The sequence below is a fragment of the Notolabrus celidotus genome, chromosome 18 (assembly GCF_009762535.1).
Source record: "Notolabrus celidotus isolate fNotCel1 chromosome 18, fNotCel1.pri, whole genome shotgun sequence".
NCBI classification, from domain to species: Eukaryota; Metazoa; Chordata; class Actinopteri; order Labriformes; family Labridae; genus Notolabrus; species Notolabrus celidotus.
In genome coordinates this window covers 30453404-30471766 of record NC_048289.1, presented here as the reverse complement: position 1 = coordinate 30471766, position 18363 = coordinate 30453404, and the positions used below count along the sequence as shown (strand labels likewise).

Below are 18363 nucleotides of genomic sequence, written 5' to 3'. Positions count from 1 at the left end.
CTGGTTCCTCATGTCTCTGGTGGAGTGGTTATATGTCAGTTTAACCAGACACAGCCGACATACAACTTAATCTCCATTTACTAGATCAACATACTAACAAACCACGCCGTGCTACCAGATGACATCATCACCTGTGCTTGTTTACATCCAGGTAGTAGAGCTTTAGAGTATTAAAGCAGCAGACTCTAACCTCTGCTAGTGGCAGGTTGCTGCGCTACAAATTCTGGTGCTGACTAGCGAGGGTAGCTCTCTTTTAAGATAACAAAAAAAGGTAGTCAAAGTGCGTCATGTACAAACAACCTGCTGAAACCAAACGTCCTGAATAAAAACAAGCTCAACAAACAAGAAGAAGTGATGAAATTAAAAAGAGCAGCACATATTGAGCCATACAAGCAGTTGTTTCTGTGGATTCAGATGAAGTAAAATCTAACAGTATGCAGACTTGACCCTTACCTGCACTTTCAGCATCTTGTTTAGCATTGAATTATCTCCATCCTCTGCTCTTTGGCTGCTTTAACTCCTCTCCTCGACACTGTGACGGAGGAAATCCTTCGATTCAACACACAGCTCTTTAACCTGTACTTCTCTAACTCAAGATCTCCTTCACTGAGAGCTAAACCTCCATCTTTAGTTCACAATCAGCGAGTCTGACTAACATTTCCCACCAGCTCACTCACAGACTCTTGACTGATGAGACAGCTGTAAGACCCCCCCCCCCCCTGCAAACAGCTGCCACACCCCCAAACTCCGTGATTTCATGGGCATTACGTCTGCAGAGCGTGGCATTCCTTTCCACTGACACTTTTAAGCATCAGAAAAAGTCGTCACCCTGTGCTAACATCAAATGAGTTGGTATTAACAATGCAGCTGAAACAGACAGAGGCAGAGAACAGCGCTCACATCTTTAAAAACAATAGCCGGAGGGAGGAGCACACATGACACGCTCGCTTTTGAGCTGCTCGATAAAGCCACCACGTTGTTCCGGCTCCACAGAGCAGCTGGAGGTTAATTGTCTTGCTCAAGGGCACTTGTTTTTGAGTGAGGAGGGGAGCTCATGTTCACCTCCCCGCTCGGATATTCCCTGCTGCACTGCCTCTGTCGGTTTTCAATAATGAGGCCTCTTTGATTGACCGGCACACATTGTTTTTGGTGAGAAAAAAGAGCCTGAAGGAAGAGAGAAGAGATAGGGGCTGGGAGGAATGAGGAGAACAGGAGATGTGTGATTACGTTGTTCAATATTGCAACTGCAGAGACGGCTAAGTTACAGAGGCTCCTAAAAACACATGACTGCATTTCAGAGCACTCAAAATAATGAATTATTAGCATGCAGTATGTTATATTTGGCTGTTTGGCTCTGTTCTGGGAGCTCCCTGCCCTGCCATGTGCCTACATGGAATGCCTAGTGAGGCAGGGAGAGCACACCTCCCCTCTCTTTCATATGCATACGTGAAAAAGCGAAGGCAGGGAGAGCATCAGTTACAGAACACAGCGAGCATCAGTGACAACACATATGACGCTTGTAAAATCAGACACAGCAGAAAAGTCAGCTGACAGGGGCTGGAGTTAGGATCAGCTGATGTTCTGTAGGCCGAGCTCGACTTCATGGTCTGCCTGAACTAACCCTACGCTCAATTTTACATGTGCACCTTTAAATAAATAAAATAAAGCTGAAACATTTAGAAGGAACAACGCAGCTCTGATGCATTAGTGTCAACTTTTAAAACTCAAGTAAACAAATGAATAAATGACATCATGAGCTGAACGAGCGACATGACACAGTTGGATGATTTCATAACCCCCCCTAACATGAGTCTGGTCCTGCTCAAGGTTTCTGCCTTTCGTGCATATCTCTGAGGCTGCAAAGGTTCCCCTGTTGGAGAAGGGGGGCACTGACACACTGGGATCCTGTCTTTCCCTCTCTCTCCTCTCTCTGCCTGTCTCTCACTTTAACTCTTCCTGTCCCATTAAAGTTACTAACCATAGACCTTTCTGGAGTCCCTGAGCTCCCTTGTCCTGTAGGTTCCTCTAGATCTCTGCTGCTTGGGACGTGCCAGACTCCAGCTGCTACAACTACTACTATCCGTCTCCCCACTATCATCTCTCTCTCTCTCTCTCTCTCTCTCTCTCTCTCTCTTCATCTCCCTCTATCCCTCTCTCCAACACGGTCTCAGCAGATGTGTGTCTAACATGAGTCTGGTCCTGCTGGAGGTTTCTGCCTGTTAAAGGAAGTTTGTCCTTGCCACTGTAACTTGCTAAATGCTGTAAAGTGCTCTGCTCATGGTGGATTAAGATGAGATCAGACTGAGTCCTGTCTGTAAGAGGGGACTGGATCTGATCCGGTCTTGATGTTGGGTCTTTGTTATTTATAGAACATAGAGTACGGTCTTGACGTGCTCTGTTTGGAAAGAGTCTGAGGATAAAGTTTGTTGTGATGACTGATAGTTCCTGAAGTGGCATCAGAGTTCATTTCAGTCCATCCATAAAGATTTAAACATATCAGAAGTTCCTGGTACAAAGACATTTCCCCCAGCCCGGGTTTTCAGACGCACTCTGAGACGCTTTGAGACTAAGTTGGACCTGACGTCTGCAGACAGGATGTTTGTCCACCTGGTTTTAAATATTTTAATTTTGTCTGAGCAACACAGACATCCAAGATTACAGAGCGAGCGCAGCATCTGCTCCTGCTTTGTCTCAATAAAACTTCAGACGTACGGCCTACACTGAAAGATAATTGTCTTTCACATGAAATCCAGCTCAAACTTTTCATCCCGTTAGAGCTCTCCACAAAGTTCGTCCTCCTGAATGTGTATCCGCGCAGACCTCGCAGTCCTGGCAGATGGCAGTGAAGTGTCAATAAGTGAGCCTGGCCTCATGCTTCAGCACAGAGCCGGGCGGGGAGCGCTGCAGCAGCCGCACTCCTAAGCCTTTCAGCGGTGGAAAGCACTCCCGCCATTCTCAGAGTCAGATTGGGGAATAGCGATTTTCCACCGAGCATCGTATCAACAGCCAAACAGCACGAGCGCAACAAAAGCGTTTGTCTGAACGGGTTAGGGTTGAGCTAGCTCACTGGGACAAACATAGCCGGGGTAGTCTGGGGATGCAGCTCTGAATACAAAACACCCCGATACACTCTGTTCACGAGACACAGGAGGCACAGATCAGCGCCTCGCAGAGCTTCAAGCTCTAGAAAGTGGTCAACAAACAGCCTTCTGTAGGAGCTGGTTCTGCTGATGAGGGCTCCCTTTAAGACCAGATTATTCCAGACTGCTGAGTAAAAAAATGCTTTATTAATGCGCTGGATTAAAGTTTAGTAATGCCATTTATAAAAGCAAACATGCATGATCCACAAACTGAAAAAAGGCTCAACGTCATTTGAAAGTTTTCAGGCTTTTGAGACAGAGAAGGTCGTAAAACCTCTTCAGCTAAAACTAAAATAATCTGAAGTCTGGATTTAAACTCAGCAGGTAGCGTCTGCTCCAACAGTGTCGGTCTCACTCAGTCCAAAGAACAGTGACAGCACCGGAGACATCCACAGATCAGCCATAACATTATGACCGCTGACAGCTGAGGAGAATAACATTGATTTTCTCTTTGCAGTGGCACCTGTCAGAGGGTGGGACATGTCAGGCAGCAGGCGAACATGTCGGCAACAAAGTTGACGTGTTGGGAGCAGGACAAAATGGGCGAGTGTGAGGCGAGACAACGGGGTCAGAGCGTCTCTGAAACTGCAGCTCTTGTGGGGTGATCCTGGTCTGCAGGGGTCATGGTGCATGGGGGCCAAGGCTCACTGATGCAGGGGCGGAGCGATGGCCGGCCCGTGTGGTCCAACAGAAGAGCTGCTGGAGCTCAAACCACTGAAAGAGTGAATCCTGGTTCTGATAGAAAGGCGTCACAGTTTGTTGTGTTTGGAGCTGTGTAGCTGCAGACCGGTCAGGGTGTCCATGCTGACTCCAGTCCACCACTGTAAGCTCAATAAGCATCCCTACCTTTTTAAACTCCCTTTTACCAGAGTATTATTTTATATTACTTTATTTATTTATTATCTAATTGAAATTTTAGTCACGTTTAATAGTCATAGTGTCTTATTTAAAATCATTATAGACACATTTATGTTATTTATTAATTACATTTTTAATTTGTATTTATCTATTAATTTATTGCAGATTATTTCCCTATTTAGTTAGTGATTAAATTTATTTTAATTTCTTATTCCAGTGGTTTTTACAGACTTACTCTCAGCATTTTAATATTCTATTCTGTTTTATTTTGCTGTATTTATTTTGAGTGTAGCAAATTAGTTTATCTTACTGGTTTCATATTTTGATGTTTTATTTTCTTATTTATTTATTTTCTTTTGGTGAGTTTAATTTTCCTAAAACAGATTTATTTATTAATTTTTTCTAATTTCTTATTTTATTAATGCCATTATTATTTTTATATACAGCACTTTTTGTTATTAGTTGTTTGAAAAGTGCTTTACAAATAAATTAAATAATTCTAATAATAATCTTTATTTATAAAGCACTTTTCAAAACAGGTTTACAAAGTGCTTTAAAATAAAAAGAAACAAAAGACACTAAAAGAGAAATGTGATTAAAACAAATAAAAGGAAATAAAACGATGTTGGAAGAATTAAAACAACAAAATAAAAGATTAAAACAATCAAAAATCAGAAATATAAAATATATAAAATACAAAAATATAGAAACAAATTCTGAAAAAATTAAATCCTGCCAAAAAAGAATAAAAACCTCTCGACTGTTTGATGTGAGGATCAGAACTGGAGCACAGAGCGATAGAAGAAGGAGGTCTGGAGGAGGAACAAGTCTGATCCCTGGAGGTTCCACCTCACAACTTCCAGGACTTGAAGGATCTACACACCTAACCTTCAAAAGGTCTGGAGGAGAAAGGCCTACACACTATACGTCTGATCAGTGTGTATCTTTAAAAATAAACTATCATCTTCTTTATTCTACAGAGTAACATAACATAACCAACACACAGGACTGTTGAACACTGATTCTATAAAGATGTTTGAGGAGCTAAAAATAATCTGACAATAACTGGATGTTTATATTCTCTCTCCTGACACTGACACAGACGTAAACTCTTATTTCTGTTGCTCTTTAAGAATCGTATTGAAATCCACGATCCACTTCTGACACCGTCACCTTTTTCAATTTTCAAACATCACGACTCGACATGGTTGGAGCGGAGAGCAAACTCTGGTCCTGGCTGTGATACAGTAATATATATGCTAATGAGGCACAGAATTATGTATTATACTACATTCTGAGGACGCATGAATGCTATCTCTTTTTAATTAACTATTTCCTCTGCTTTGTCTCTATGGTTACTTTAACAAGCAGAGGGAGAAACCCACCAGTGAAAGGCTTCGCAATCGTCCTCTCGGAAATGAAGACGGATGGTTCGTAATTGGAAAACTGGTGACAGCTTCAGCAGGATCCCCTACATTCCTCTGAATCCAAGAGAGGAGACAATGGGCTGTGATTACTTTGGCCACTCCAGACAGAAAGACAAGAGCATGAGAGACGCAAAATGGAGCATTAATATTTGTATAAGCGCTGAAATGTGCAGCTCTGGGCTCCATTGTGTTGCAGAGTGAGGCAGCAGCAGCAGCAACAGCAGCAGTCACAGGCTGCTGTTTGAATCCATGTCCGCCCCTGTAGACCAGCCGGCGATCCCCTCTAACTGTTTAAAAATGTGATGGGAGTCTTGTAATGTGTGTATAATATATGCACATCCATAATTACATTTCCCCTGACCACTCAGAGTCCACGTGTGCATGTGAATGTGTGTGCGCTTTAAACCTAATTGTTTCCTAATCTGTGATGTGTTTTTGCAAAGGGAGTATCACCCGTGCTCGCGTGTGCATTTAGTGAGATGGCAAACATCAAAGTGGAGCAGTGGGAGACTATTAAACACATATACACCCTCACACATGCACACACACACACACACACACACACACAAGCACAGCAGTGTGTTGCTGCAGGGGTTTCTATTGCATCAGAAGAGGATGCGAGACTCCCCGACTCCCCGAGAGGAAGAGGAGCAGGAACCAATCCTGCACAAGCTGCAGACCAGCAACAAATAAAGAGGGGTGGGTGTGTGTGCATGTGTGTGCGTGTGTGTGTGTGTTTGTCACCAGTTACCAGACGACACAGATGTACTGAGCAAGGTGCCAGAAAAGAAACACGACACAAAACATGGTGTGGATGGATTATGCATGTGAGAACATCATGGAGGATGCAGTGAAATGAAATGAACACCTCTTTATAAAGAAGCAGGTTTGGTAAATTAGACGTTTAAATTTCACATACTGTACGTGCAAATTTGATTGCATTACGACAGCCTCTCTACATCGTCCACCTCTAAAGATCTAAGATCTAGTTTGAATGGAAGATGAAACACATAGATCAGTCTCTCTATAATCCCAGTCCTCTGCATCCTGTCTGTTAGTTGCAGAAACACAAAATGCATCTTTAAAATCTGGTCCCAACAAGTATTTTAGTTTCTCTTTTACAGACTCATGATTTCCTCTAAGAGCTGTGCGCTGTTGCTTTAAGAATATGTTACTCTAGCAGGAGACAGCAGAGTATTTAAGGAGCAAAATAATCCTTAGTAAACACTTCTGGCTTCATCCAAATCTCTTGAAGCTACACAGTTTACTTTTATAACTCAAACATATGGGCTGTCTTTACATTGTGTTGCTTTTATCAGTTGGTGTTTGAGTGTGTTTGCAGCCTGGGGTAGACAAGTTTTAAAAAACAAGCAAAGAAAGCAAGACACTGGACTTTGTTTGCTTTACCATGGATTCATTATTTGACGTTTGGTTGTTCACACTTTCAACACCTTAAGAAAGGTAGAGTGTTCTTTAAGTTTGGGAAAGACTTTTCCAAAAGTTGCTTTTTCATGCATTTCTCTGAGGCTGCAAAAGTTCCCCTCTTGGAGGACGGGGGAACTGACACACTGGGATCCTGTCTTTCCCTCTCTCTCCTCATGATAAACAATCTGTAAATCATCTCTCTTCATCTCCCTCTATCCCTCTCTCCAACACGGTCTCAGCAGATGTGTGTCTAACATGAGTCTGGTCCTGCTGGAGGTTTCTGCCTGTTAAAGGAAGTTTGTCCTTGCCACTGTAACTTGCTAAATGCTGAAATCAAGCACTGACAGTCTCAGTGATGTAACCTGTTTGTTACTGAAGAGACGACGTGAAGCCTAAAGATGCATGTTGTACCTAAAAGTAGTATGGGAGGTAGAACCTTCGGTTATCAGGCCCCTCTCCTTTGGAATCATCTACCAGTCAGGGTCCGGGAGGCAGGCACCCTCTCTACTTTTAAGAGTAGGCTTCAAACTTTCCTTTTTGATAAAGCTTATAGTTAGAGCTGGATCAGGCTTGGACCAGGTCTTAGTTATGCTGCTACAGGTTTAGACTGACACGTTGGGATCCTGTCTTTCCCTCTCTCTCCTCTCTCTGCCTGTCTCTCACTTTAACTCTTCCTGTCCTGTTAAAGTTACTAACCATAGACCTTTCTGGAGTCCCTGAGCTCCCTTGTCTCGTAGGTTCCTCTGGATCTCTGCTGCTGTGGACGTGCCAGACTCCAGCTGCTACAACTACTACTATCAGTCTCCCCACTATCATCTCTCTCTCTCTCTTCATCTCCCTCTATCCCTCTCTCCAACACGGTCTCAGCAGATGTGTGTCTAACATGAGTCTGGTCCTGCTGGAGGTTTCTGCCTGTTAAAGGAAGTTTGTCCTTGCCACTGTAACTTGCTAAATGCTGCAAAGTGCTCTGCTCATGGTGGATTAAGATGAGATCAGACTGAGTCCTGTCTGTAAGATGGGACTGGATCTTATCCTGTCTTGATGTTGGGTCTTTGTTAATAATAAAACATAGAGGACGGACAGTCAGCCCAAATAGACGAAGGTGCCCTTCCTAAATTACACTCTGCATGGCGAGTGAAAGAGAGATGGTTGTGGAGAGGATACTAACTCAGGATTAGTCTCAGTTCCTAACAGTAGCGACTGAAGACGGCAGACTCTTTGATTTCATTGATCTCTGTCTGGAATTCAACAGATATCTCTTCTCAATAAGACGCCTGGTTTGTATTTGTGAAGCCCTTCGTTAGGAGAGGCTCTATATATAAACTACAGTGTGTCTGTGTTAATGACGCAGCATGTCAACAGTGTGGCTCATTAATATGAGTTAGAAAGTTTGAAGAACAACAACAAAGAAGAAGAATCAGGCCTCAGTGTTCACAGAACCGTCAGCGGTTCACGCTGGTGTTGGTCTTCTGATGCAGTTTGTTAAAGATGAGAGACTCAGAATATCAGCCTGGGTCTCTAAAAGTACAAATTATAAAATATTCATAAAACATTATGTTTCATTTAATCCTAAAGCAGCAGCTTTCCCATTGTTCCAGTTCAGAGAATCCTTCAGCTGTGTTTCTATTCGCCGGATCAGCAGAAGGTATGCAAAGAGCCTTTCAGAATATCAACTCATTTTATGGTTAAGACGCTATAAGCTGCAGTAAGTGCTTAGGTTAGCATATGCACAGCGTACAATCTCCCTCTGGGTACATAGAAGTGAGGGTCAAAGGGTCTGTGGAGTGAACATTATGTATGCAAGACTGAGCTGGAACTAATATCTCATTTCAACCTTTTGTTGCTCTTTACAGGAGTTTGTTTTATTCGTGGAGCTGAGAGGAAACTGATATTCTAGTTTATATTAAAATCGGATGTTTCATTTTCTCCGCTCGAGTTGACGTGCTGCACCTTTAAGCATTGGTTCCCAAATAAGAGGTGCATGTTTTCCAGCTCATGGTGCAATCACAGGTAGAGGGTAAACACTGAGTGCAAGAAAACAGAAATAAATGAGTCTATTTTTGAACATAATTTAAGTCAGTCGGGACCACTCTCTTCAAAATACTAATTATTTTTAGGCAGGAAGTTATATTTGGCAGTACGGATCTGTTCTGGGAGATCCCTGCCCTTCCATGTGCTGAGTGGAATGCCAAAGCCTGATGTGGGGAGAGCACACCTCCCCTCTCTTTCATGTGCAGACATGAGAAGCCAAGGCAGGGAGAGCAGCAGCTACAGAATAGAGCGAGCATCATTGACAATACATCCAAAGTCAGCTGACAGGGGCTGTTGTAAAGATTAGCTGATGTTCTGTAGGCAAAGCTCGACTTCATGGCGTGCCTGAACTAACCCTATGCTCAATTTTGCATGTGCACTATTAAATAAATAGCTACGTGGAATGCTGAAGTAGGGAGAGCACAGTTCCCCTCTCTTCCATGTGCAGAGATGAAAAGCCAAGGCAGGGAGAGCATCAGTGACAATACATATGGCACTGGTAAAATCAGACACATCAGAAAATTCAGCTGACAGGGGCTGGCGTTAAGATCAGCTGATGTTCTGTAGGCCAAGCTCGACTTCATGGCCTGCCTGAACTAGCCCTACGCTCAATTTTACATGTGCACCATTAAATAAATATCTACGTGGAATGCCAAAGCCTGAGGTGGGAAGAGCACACCTCCCCTTTCTTTCATATGCAGACATGAAAAGCCAAGGCAGGGAGAGCAGCAGCAAAGAACTCCAATGCAGAACAGAGCGAGCATCAGTGACGATACATGACACTGGTAAAATCAGACAGAGCAGGAAGGAAGCAGCAAGAGAAGGCAGGCAGAAGCAGTTTAAATAGAACGCATATTTTGCCGTCAGCTGACAGGGGCTGGCGTTAAGATCAGCTGATGTTCTGTAGGCCAAGCTTGACTTCATGGTCTGCCTAAACTAATCCTACCCTCAATTTTACATGTGCACCGTTAAACAAATAACTTTCGTGTGCATACATCAAAAAAGCCAGGGCAGGGAGATCAGCAGCAAAGACCTCCAATGCAGAACAGAGCGAGCATCAGTGGTGGTACATATGACACTGGTAACATCAGACACAGCAGGAAGGAGGAGCTGGGGTGAAGCTGGTAGGGGCTGGCGTAAAGATCGGCTGATGTTCTGTCGGCCGAGCTTGACTTCATGGCCTGCCTGAACAAACGCTACGCTCACTTTCTGATCATGCATGAAGCTACAAACTGCAGCTTCTCTTCAGTTTTTGATTCTAAAAGTGGGCACTGTTGCAACAAGATATAACCCTCTCATTCAAAAAATATTCATACATAAGATGGCAATGCAGGGAACGACTTTCAGGGGGAACTTCTGCTGCTTTAGCTTGCTTCACAGACCTGATCCTCAGTGTTCAGTGTGCCTTCAACACAGCATTAGCTCTGATGTTATTCAGCTTTTAAGGAACCTAACTTAAAGACTTCTACATTACGGGGGAGCTTCATGTGCACACAGCTGAACAGTGTCTTAAATATAATCAGACTTGTCACCGAACATACCGTCTGCCATTTCTGTGGGGACGTCTTTGGATGAAAGTTGTTCCAAATAAAATGTGGGCTCCTCAGAGGAACTAGGGCATATTTATCCAAACACTTCAGAGGTCCTTTTTATTTTACTTTGGCTCATTTAAACAAAAACTCAGCACTCGTTTTACTCCTACCAAGATGATCAATTCCATCCTCCCTATAACTGCTTCTTCCAAACAGCACCCACATTTCTGCAGCTTCAGCTACAGCAGACTGAAAAATCACTCTTGGAATATTATTGCGCCTTGTGTGATTTCCCTTTCACGTAATGGGACTCAAGTTTCTCATTTAGGATATTTGAAACCAGTTGTTAGTGCTGCAGCTGCGACTGCAAGCTAACCCGGGGAACAGCATGAAGCTGGCAGCGACAGATGACTGTTACTGGCTCCATATTTCAGACTGACTCGTGCATTTCACAGTTCACACTGTTTATATCTGAACTGTGCCACTGCTTGGTGAAATGTCTGAGTCGCAGAAAAAAATGAGGTTTCATTTTGGTGGTAGCTCTCAGCGTCGGCACACTTTCAGAGGCAGCAGAGTGGTGCAGAAATCCTGGAGGCGAACCATGTGTTTGTCACAGCGTGGGCTTAAATTTGGCTCCTGATTTCTTCTGCATGCCAACTAATCCCCTCTCTCACATTTCCTGTCACTAGGTAAAGAAACAGCGTCATACAGTAGAGCTTACATTCATATTACCTGAAGAAATAAGAGGGCATGAATAATCTCTCACCACACAGCACTTTCACGGCCGTCTCCATTACTGCACTTGGGGCTGCCAGAAGACTTCCTGCAGCTAATCAAATAAGAACCCAGGTGTAGCCGCCCTGGGGCTGAGAGCTAGCAAACTTGCAAGAGAAGCACATTACAGAAAGTGCAACTATCCCCCTGCACTGAGATTCAATTGTTGAAAAAATGTGTGCAGGATGCATCAAACTGTTTGACCAAGTGCAGGGACAACAGTGACGTTCAGAGCGTAACAACATTGGAGTCAGGTCTTTGGATGTAAGTCAGTATCACAAAATAGAACCCAAAGCAGACCTCACCAAACAGCATCATGAACTCTGAACTCTTAACCAACAGCTCATCAAGCTCATCAAGTCCACTCAATGTGGTTCCATATAAACAATAACAACATTGCATTTTAGGGTGCAAAATATTTAAGACAAGACAAAGGAACAAAACAATGAATGCTCATGCAATAAAGTCAAGAGTCATGTCAGCACAGTCGAGGTTTTCCAATCAGTCGTCAATCACTCTGCAGCACAGCAGCAGCAGCTTCACCAGGCAGGATTCAGACAGAGTTCATATCCAGAGATTCATGAGGACAGAAAAGAAAAGAGGACAAACAGCTCAGACGTGATGTTAAAACCAACATGGATGAAGCTAGATAGAGGTTATTAGAGGTCATCCTCAGGTTAAAATGAAGTGTGAAGCAGATTTCGTAGAAAGTGTACGTGAAACCACATCAGTCCACATCAGTCAACATCAGTCACAGCATTATCAACCTCTTTAACAACTAACACTTGTAAGTTCATCATTGACTCCAAGTGCCAAATCTGAAGATACTTCCTCATCGTGTTTCTATGAAAAGGAGCTCACAGGAACAAGAGACGACTCCAAAAACATCCTGCCTCTGGTTGTGGCTGACACCAACACAGGGTCGTGATAACACTCCCCTCTCTATCAGGAGTGAGTGACACTCTGCCCGGAGAAGGAGCTGGAATATGAGCTGTAGTGATAGTGGAGCATCTGCACCTGCATCTGAACCTCTGGTGGGGAGAAATGAAGCCAAAGTGGAAGTGCAGAAAGAGCTGCAGTTCCTTGAGTGTCCACTTGAGGCTAATTGCCTTTAAACCCAATAATAAAATAGAAATTTAACAGCAGAAAAGAACACATTCACAGTCTGACAGAAAATCCAGTTTAGGTCTCTGTGGCGTCTTTCTTCATTTCTACAAAACATGTCTAATTCAGCTACATCAGGTTTACAGTCTGGGGTCACTACAGCTGTCGCTCTAGGTGGACATCAACACAGCTGATTCATCACTGAACATCTCATGCATCTCCACTGGCTCCCTGTTAAGTACCGCATCTCCTATAATCTCCTCCTCCTCACCTACAAATCCCTGCATGCCCTCGCCCCCCAATACCTGCCTGACCTCCTCCACCAACACACTCCATCCCGGAACGGACGGTCTTCGGACCTGGGTCTCCTCTCTCCGTCCCCCGGACTAAGCTGCAGACTTTAGGAGACAGAGCCTTCAGTGTGGCGGCCCCTACTCTGTGGAACTCTATCCCTCCCGACATCCGCAGCGCCCCAACCCTGGACCGTTTAAGAAAAGCAGTCCAAACGCACCTTTTCCTCAAGGCCTTTCCCCGTTAGCTAGTGTTGTCCCCACCTACCCCCCTGACCCCCTACCTGCCCCTGTGAAGCCACCTGGGGTTTCTTGAAAGGCGCTATATAAATCCCAGTTATTATTATAATAATTATTTAACTTAACCTCTCAGCCGTGTCACCGGTCTGTTTCTGGAGCGCTGTTTTGGAGCCGATCGTTGGCGGGTGCCATACTGGAAATGCTGAACACAACCTAACTTCTTCAGAGCTAGTGTGAGGTAAAGATGAGGGCCTTTAGCTTTTTCGCTAACAGCTGCAGTGTTCAGTGTCAATCAAGTCAGTCACGCCCTTATTTGGGCAAAACTTGTAAGTTTAATATCTTCTAAAATAACAAGTTATTAAAAAATTCACCCCGTCCAGTGTGTGCTGATAGAAAAAATAGCTTTTCAGACCTCAACTGTTTTTTGAACCAGGCTGTAAACATGTTTAATTCTGCTGTAAAGATCGTCTTCTTTGAATGGGTGTGTATGTGGTTTCTGGTGTTTCTGCAGCCAGCCTCTAGTGGACACTTGAGGAACTACAGTTTTTAGCACTTCCGGATGGGCTTCATATTCCAAGACCAGAGGTTGACGCTTGGTAGAGACAAGGAGGCGGCTCATTTTGCCTCATCAGAGATTTGGTGCTACGTTCTCCTACGATCCCTGATAGCTTGCTTCAGTTTGATTCATAAACAACTGCAGTCAGCACACACCACAAACAGAGTCTCAAGAAGGCAGAACAGATCATCCACCAGCTAATGAATCAGCTCCTGTGTTGATGGCTTAGTTTGGATATCTTAGCCCCCTCCTCTCTAGCTCCACCCCTCTCTTCCAAATATGGACATCATCCTGTCATGGCACCAGATAATAACATTCTCATTATAATTCCAGTCTGCAGAGCGATTGTTGGCTTCATTTTCTTTCTAATAATGGAGGAAACAGTCAGTCAGTGAGCTCTGCTCCACAGTCTATTTGAATCACAGGTGGAATCATCTCAGGTGTGGGCACACGTCCATGGATCTGAATATTTTGGAGGCAGGAGCAGAAATGTGAGCTCTAATCAGCGGCTCTTCAGCTAAACCCAGAACACGCGCTGCATTCAACACAGCAGCTGAACAATTTCACCTCCTTTAGCAGGACAAGTGCCCATTCTGTTTGATAATTATGATAACTATACCTCCACCAGCTCATTAGAAAGAGGCAGTGCTGAGTTATAAGTGCTCATTTGGACAGGAGTTTAACATGAATGGTCCAAATTAAACACGGCACATGAGACTCCAGAACGTTTTCTCCAGCAATCAGTCTCCATTTAAGAGTTCTGCTCCAGCTAAGAAATGTCACACAGCACAGTATGAGAGCAAGTCTCAAAGAAAAGTGTGAGCAAACATGTGACCGACGGAGAAAAAGAGGCAAGCAGGCATGCAAAGACACAATGGAAAGTTATCCTATTAGAGACAAATCCACACAGAGGGAGAGATTTACGCTGAAACACAAACACAATATTGGCACTGACCTTGAAGCTCCAGTAGTTTGGTTGTTGCTAAGGGGGGAGAGAAAAAACAAAGAGTAAAGGAGACAGAAGAGAGACAGGGAGGGGGAGAGGAGGGAGAAAGAAGTGAGTGTGAGACATTTTCTCATGTGTCAAGCTGCAGAAGGAAATAACCAGAAAAAGAAGGACAGAGAGGAAAGACTGAGAGCGCAGAGTGTTGATGATAAGTTTAGGAGATTCATGTGTGTATCATTTTCATGCAGCATGTGTACTGCGCCCTGAATGTCTCGTCACTTTGCATGAAATTCCCACAAATTGTTGCCAAGCTTAAGCAAACAAGCAGATAAAAATCCTATTTTTTGTACATTAGCCCTGGTGCGAACATGATGTGCTAATTATAATGATGATAGCCAGATTAACTTGCGTTGTCCTTCACTGCCGTCATAATAGGACTTTAATTGCTTGTAATTGCCTCTCAGCAATTAATCAAATGTTTACAGTGACTTCACACACGCTAATGATGTAGACCCAGGCAGCTCCTCAATGCTACCCCTCACTCTCCCTGGATGCGGCGTTGGCTGGCGAGGACCCAGGAGCAGGATTAAAGCAAAGCACCAACACTGGATTAAGAAGCTGCCATTTTTACTTTGTCTGGGAAGGAGCCAACATTAAGGTCGACATCCTTCTGACTTTCTACAAAACAGCAACTGAAGCTGTGAGTGTGTGCACAATAATGACATGAATGTTCTTGTGTGAGCTTAATCGCCAAAAACAAGTCCTCAGAGCATTTAAATGTTGTTTTTCACAGTTTTGTTGATCACAATTGACACATTCTGAGCAACTCTCCTTTCCCTTCAGACACCAATCACAGCCGAGTGAAAACTCTGCCAACTTTGGATAATCTCAGACGTCTTTTTGCTCTAATTCCTCGGTTGCAAAGTGCAAACATTAATAGGATTAGCATAATATTCTATATTTTATAGGGAAGAAAATAGCAAAGTGTTGGTCTATCTCTCAACATATCCACGCCCGGTCTACAGCAGCCCCAAGAACAGTTATTAAGCTAGTTCAAAATTATTTACTGCATGTACTTTAGGTGGTCACTGTATTTTCTATTTGACCGCCCTAAACAGGACGAGAGGGAGGGAAGTGTGTTTGGGATTCAGAAAAGATTAACTGCAGTATGTGAATAATAAACTATAGAGTGGTAGTAGTAGTTTGATGAGTAGGGTAGGGTAGGGTAGGTTAGGGTAGGATAGGGTAGGGTAGGGTAGTGTAGGGTAGGGTAGGGTAAAAATATGGATTGGGTATTGGGGGGTAAAGTAGGTAGGAGAAGGGTAGGGTAGGATGGCTTGCTGGCAAGGTTGATGGTTGAACGGATAGATGGATGGATTGTTGGATAGAGAGGTGGATGGGTGGATAATGGATGCATAGTAGGGTAGAGTAGGGTGATGTAGTGTAGGGCAGTACAGTGTAAGGTAGGGCAGGGTAGGCTAAGCTAGGCTAGAATAGGGTGGCTAAATTAATTGGGGGTGGGGTAGTTCAGTTTAGAGAAGGGTAGGGTAGGGTGGTTGGATAAATGGATGGGAAGTAGGGTAGGGTATGGTCGGGTAGGGTAGGGTAATGTAGTGTAGGGCAGTACAGTATAAGGTAGGGTAGGGTAGGGTGTAGGCTGGCAGGATAAAGTGATGGGAAGTAGGGTAGGGTAGGATAGGATAGGGGAGGGTAGGGTAGGGTAGGGTGTAGGCTGGCAGGATACATTGATGGGAAGTAGGGTAGGGTAGGATAGGGTAGGATAGGATAGGATAGGGTAGGGTAGGGTAGGGCGTAGGCTGGCAGGATAAATAGATGGGAAGTAGCATAGGGAAGTGTAGGTTAAGATAGGGTAGGTTGGCAGTATAAATTGATGGGAAGTTAGGTAGGGTAGGGTAGGGTACGGTAGGGTAGGGTAGTGTGGCTGGATAAATAGATGGGAAGTAGGTTAGGGTAGCGTAGGGTAGGGTAGGGTAGGGTAGGGTAGGGTAGGGTAGGGTAGGGTAGGGTAGGTTAGGGTAGGGTAGGGTAGGGTAGGGTAGGATAGGGTAGGGTAGGGTAGGGTAGGGTAGGGAAAGCTGGCAGGATAAATGGATCAGAAGTAGGTTAGGGTAGGATAGGGTAGGGTAGGGTAGGGTAGGGTAGGGTAGGGTAGGGTAGGGTAGGGTAGGGTAGGGAAAGCTGGCAGGATAAATGGATCAGAAGTAGGGTAGGGTAGGGTAGTCTAAGGTAGGGTAGGCTGGTTGGATAAATGGATCAGAAGTAGGGTAGGGTAGTCTACGGTAGGGTAGGCTGGTTGGATAAATGGATCAGAAGTAGGGGAGGGTAGGGTAGTCTAAGGTAGGATAGGCTGGTTGGATAAATGAACTCAGGTAGAATACAGTAGGGACTCCTGGGTGGATGATTGAATACAGTTAGGGTAGGGTTGCTTGATAAGATGATGTGATGCACTTTTGACAAAAATACTAATTTACAAAAACCATCAATTATCTGCTACAGTACGTGGCTTTGATGGATCCAGTTTGGTGTGGAAATACGTGACTTGCCTGTCCTCTTGAAACACTGCCAGGTTACTTTGCAACCCACTTAAAGCTCTGTTGTCACCACCTGGATGAAACGTGTCTGTAAAGTGAGACTATTTCTCAAACAAAGTCTACTCTCACTCAAGCTAAAGGGATAAATATGTATGAACAGATCCACAAGGTCGCCGCTTCCCTCAACTCAGAGTTATTTTGTGTTTTCTGACGCCACTGAGAGAGAAAACGGTACAAAAGAGAGCATGAATGGCTGTCCTCCAAAACAAGTGACAATGTGAATCCTACACGAGGCCGCTTGATACACAAGATCTGTTTAGTGCTTCAGTGCTCAGAGGTTATTGTGAGTTCAGTGTTTATTTTTACTCAGCAGAATCAGAAACCTGCAAAGAACTCGGTCATCACTGAGATCATTAAATTGTTGGCTTGAAGGCTGAACTCACTGCAACTACAGTACAGATGGGTTATAATGGAAATAAGAGCCTGCAGCCATTGACTCAAGTAGGATACACACAACAAGATATCTGGGCTGATTTTGGGACCTATTTCCCCCGCCTGACTCTGGGGTTTGTCACTCTGGGATCAAGCAGACTGAAGAAGGAGGCATAACAAACAGCCATGGCAAAACTGGTAAATGTGGAGCATAAAGTTAGACGGACATCAGAAAGGGAGGATTTTTGGCAACAACATGACAAAGTGAGGAGGAGAGGAGTGAAACAAAAACTGTAACTGTAACTACTTTAGATTAAAAACTATTCCATCGTCCACCATGTTTTTTTTAAATCTGAAGTCACGTTTGACTGCGAGATAGCGCCAAATCCCAACAAACATCATCCTCAGACTCTTTCCAAACAGAGCAAGTCTAGACCGTACTCTATGTTCTAGTATTAACAAAGACCCAACATCAAGACCAGGATCAGATCCAGTCCCATCTTACAGACAGGACTCAGTCTGATCTCATCTTAATCCACCATGAGCAGAGCACTTTGCAGCATTTAGCAAGTTACAGTGGCAAGGACAAACTTCCTTTAACAGGCAGAAACCTCCAGCAGGACCAGACTCATGTTAGACATACATCTGCTGAGACCGTGTTGGAGAGAGGGATAGAGGGAGGTGAAGAGAGAGAGAGATGATAGTGGAGAGACGGATAGTTGTAGTTGTAGCAGCTGGAGTCTGGCACGTCCACAGCAAGAGAACCAGAGGCAGAAACCTTAAGCAGGACCAGACATTTGTTGAGACTCTATCTTTTAGATGATATTTTTTGCATCTCCTGCAGGAAAATAAACTAAACTGAAAACTGTGAGTTGATTTATTGAACAGTTTTTGAGTTGTTGTTGTGGACTGTTGAAAAGAAAACCTGGACTGGATTTTGGGAGCTTCTTGAAGGAAGGCTTTGTTTTGTGTCTCTGTTTCTGTCTCCATTAATGACTCATTTAAACTTAACTTACTGCGTTTGGTTGTTCCATCTTACAGACAGGACTCAGTCTT

The 18363-nt window shown here is 44.0% G+C and overlaps 1 protein-coding gene across 1 annotated transcript in view; it reads right to left on the bottom strand.

The window, feature by feature from the left end:
- The window catches only part of LOC117829817 (SRC kinase signaling inhibitor 1-like), a 97294-nt gene that overhangs the window by 59122 nt on the left and 19809 nt on the right, over positions 1 to 18363 (bottom strand). Inside the window, exon 3 of the mRNA XM_034707512.1 lies at positions 14333 to 14359. Within this exon, the coding sequence (XP_034563403.1) occupies positions 14333 to 14359 (27 nt within the window). The remainder of the gene's footprint in view (positions 1 to 14332; positions 14360 to 18363) is intronic.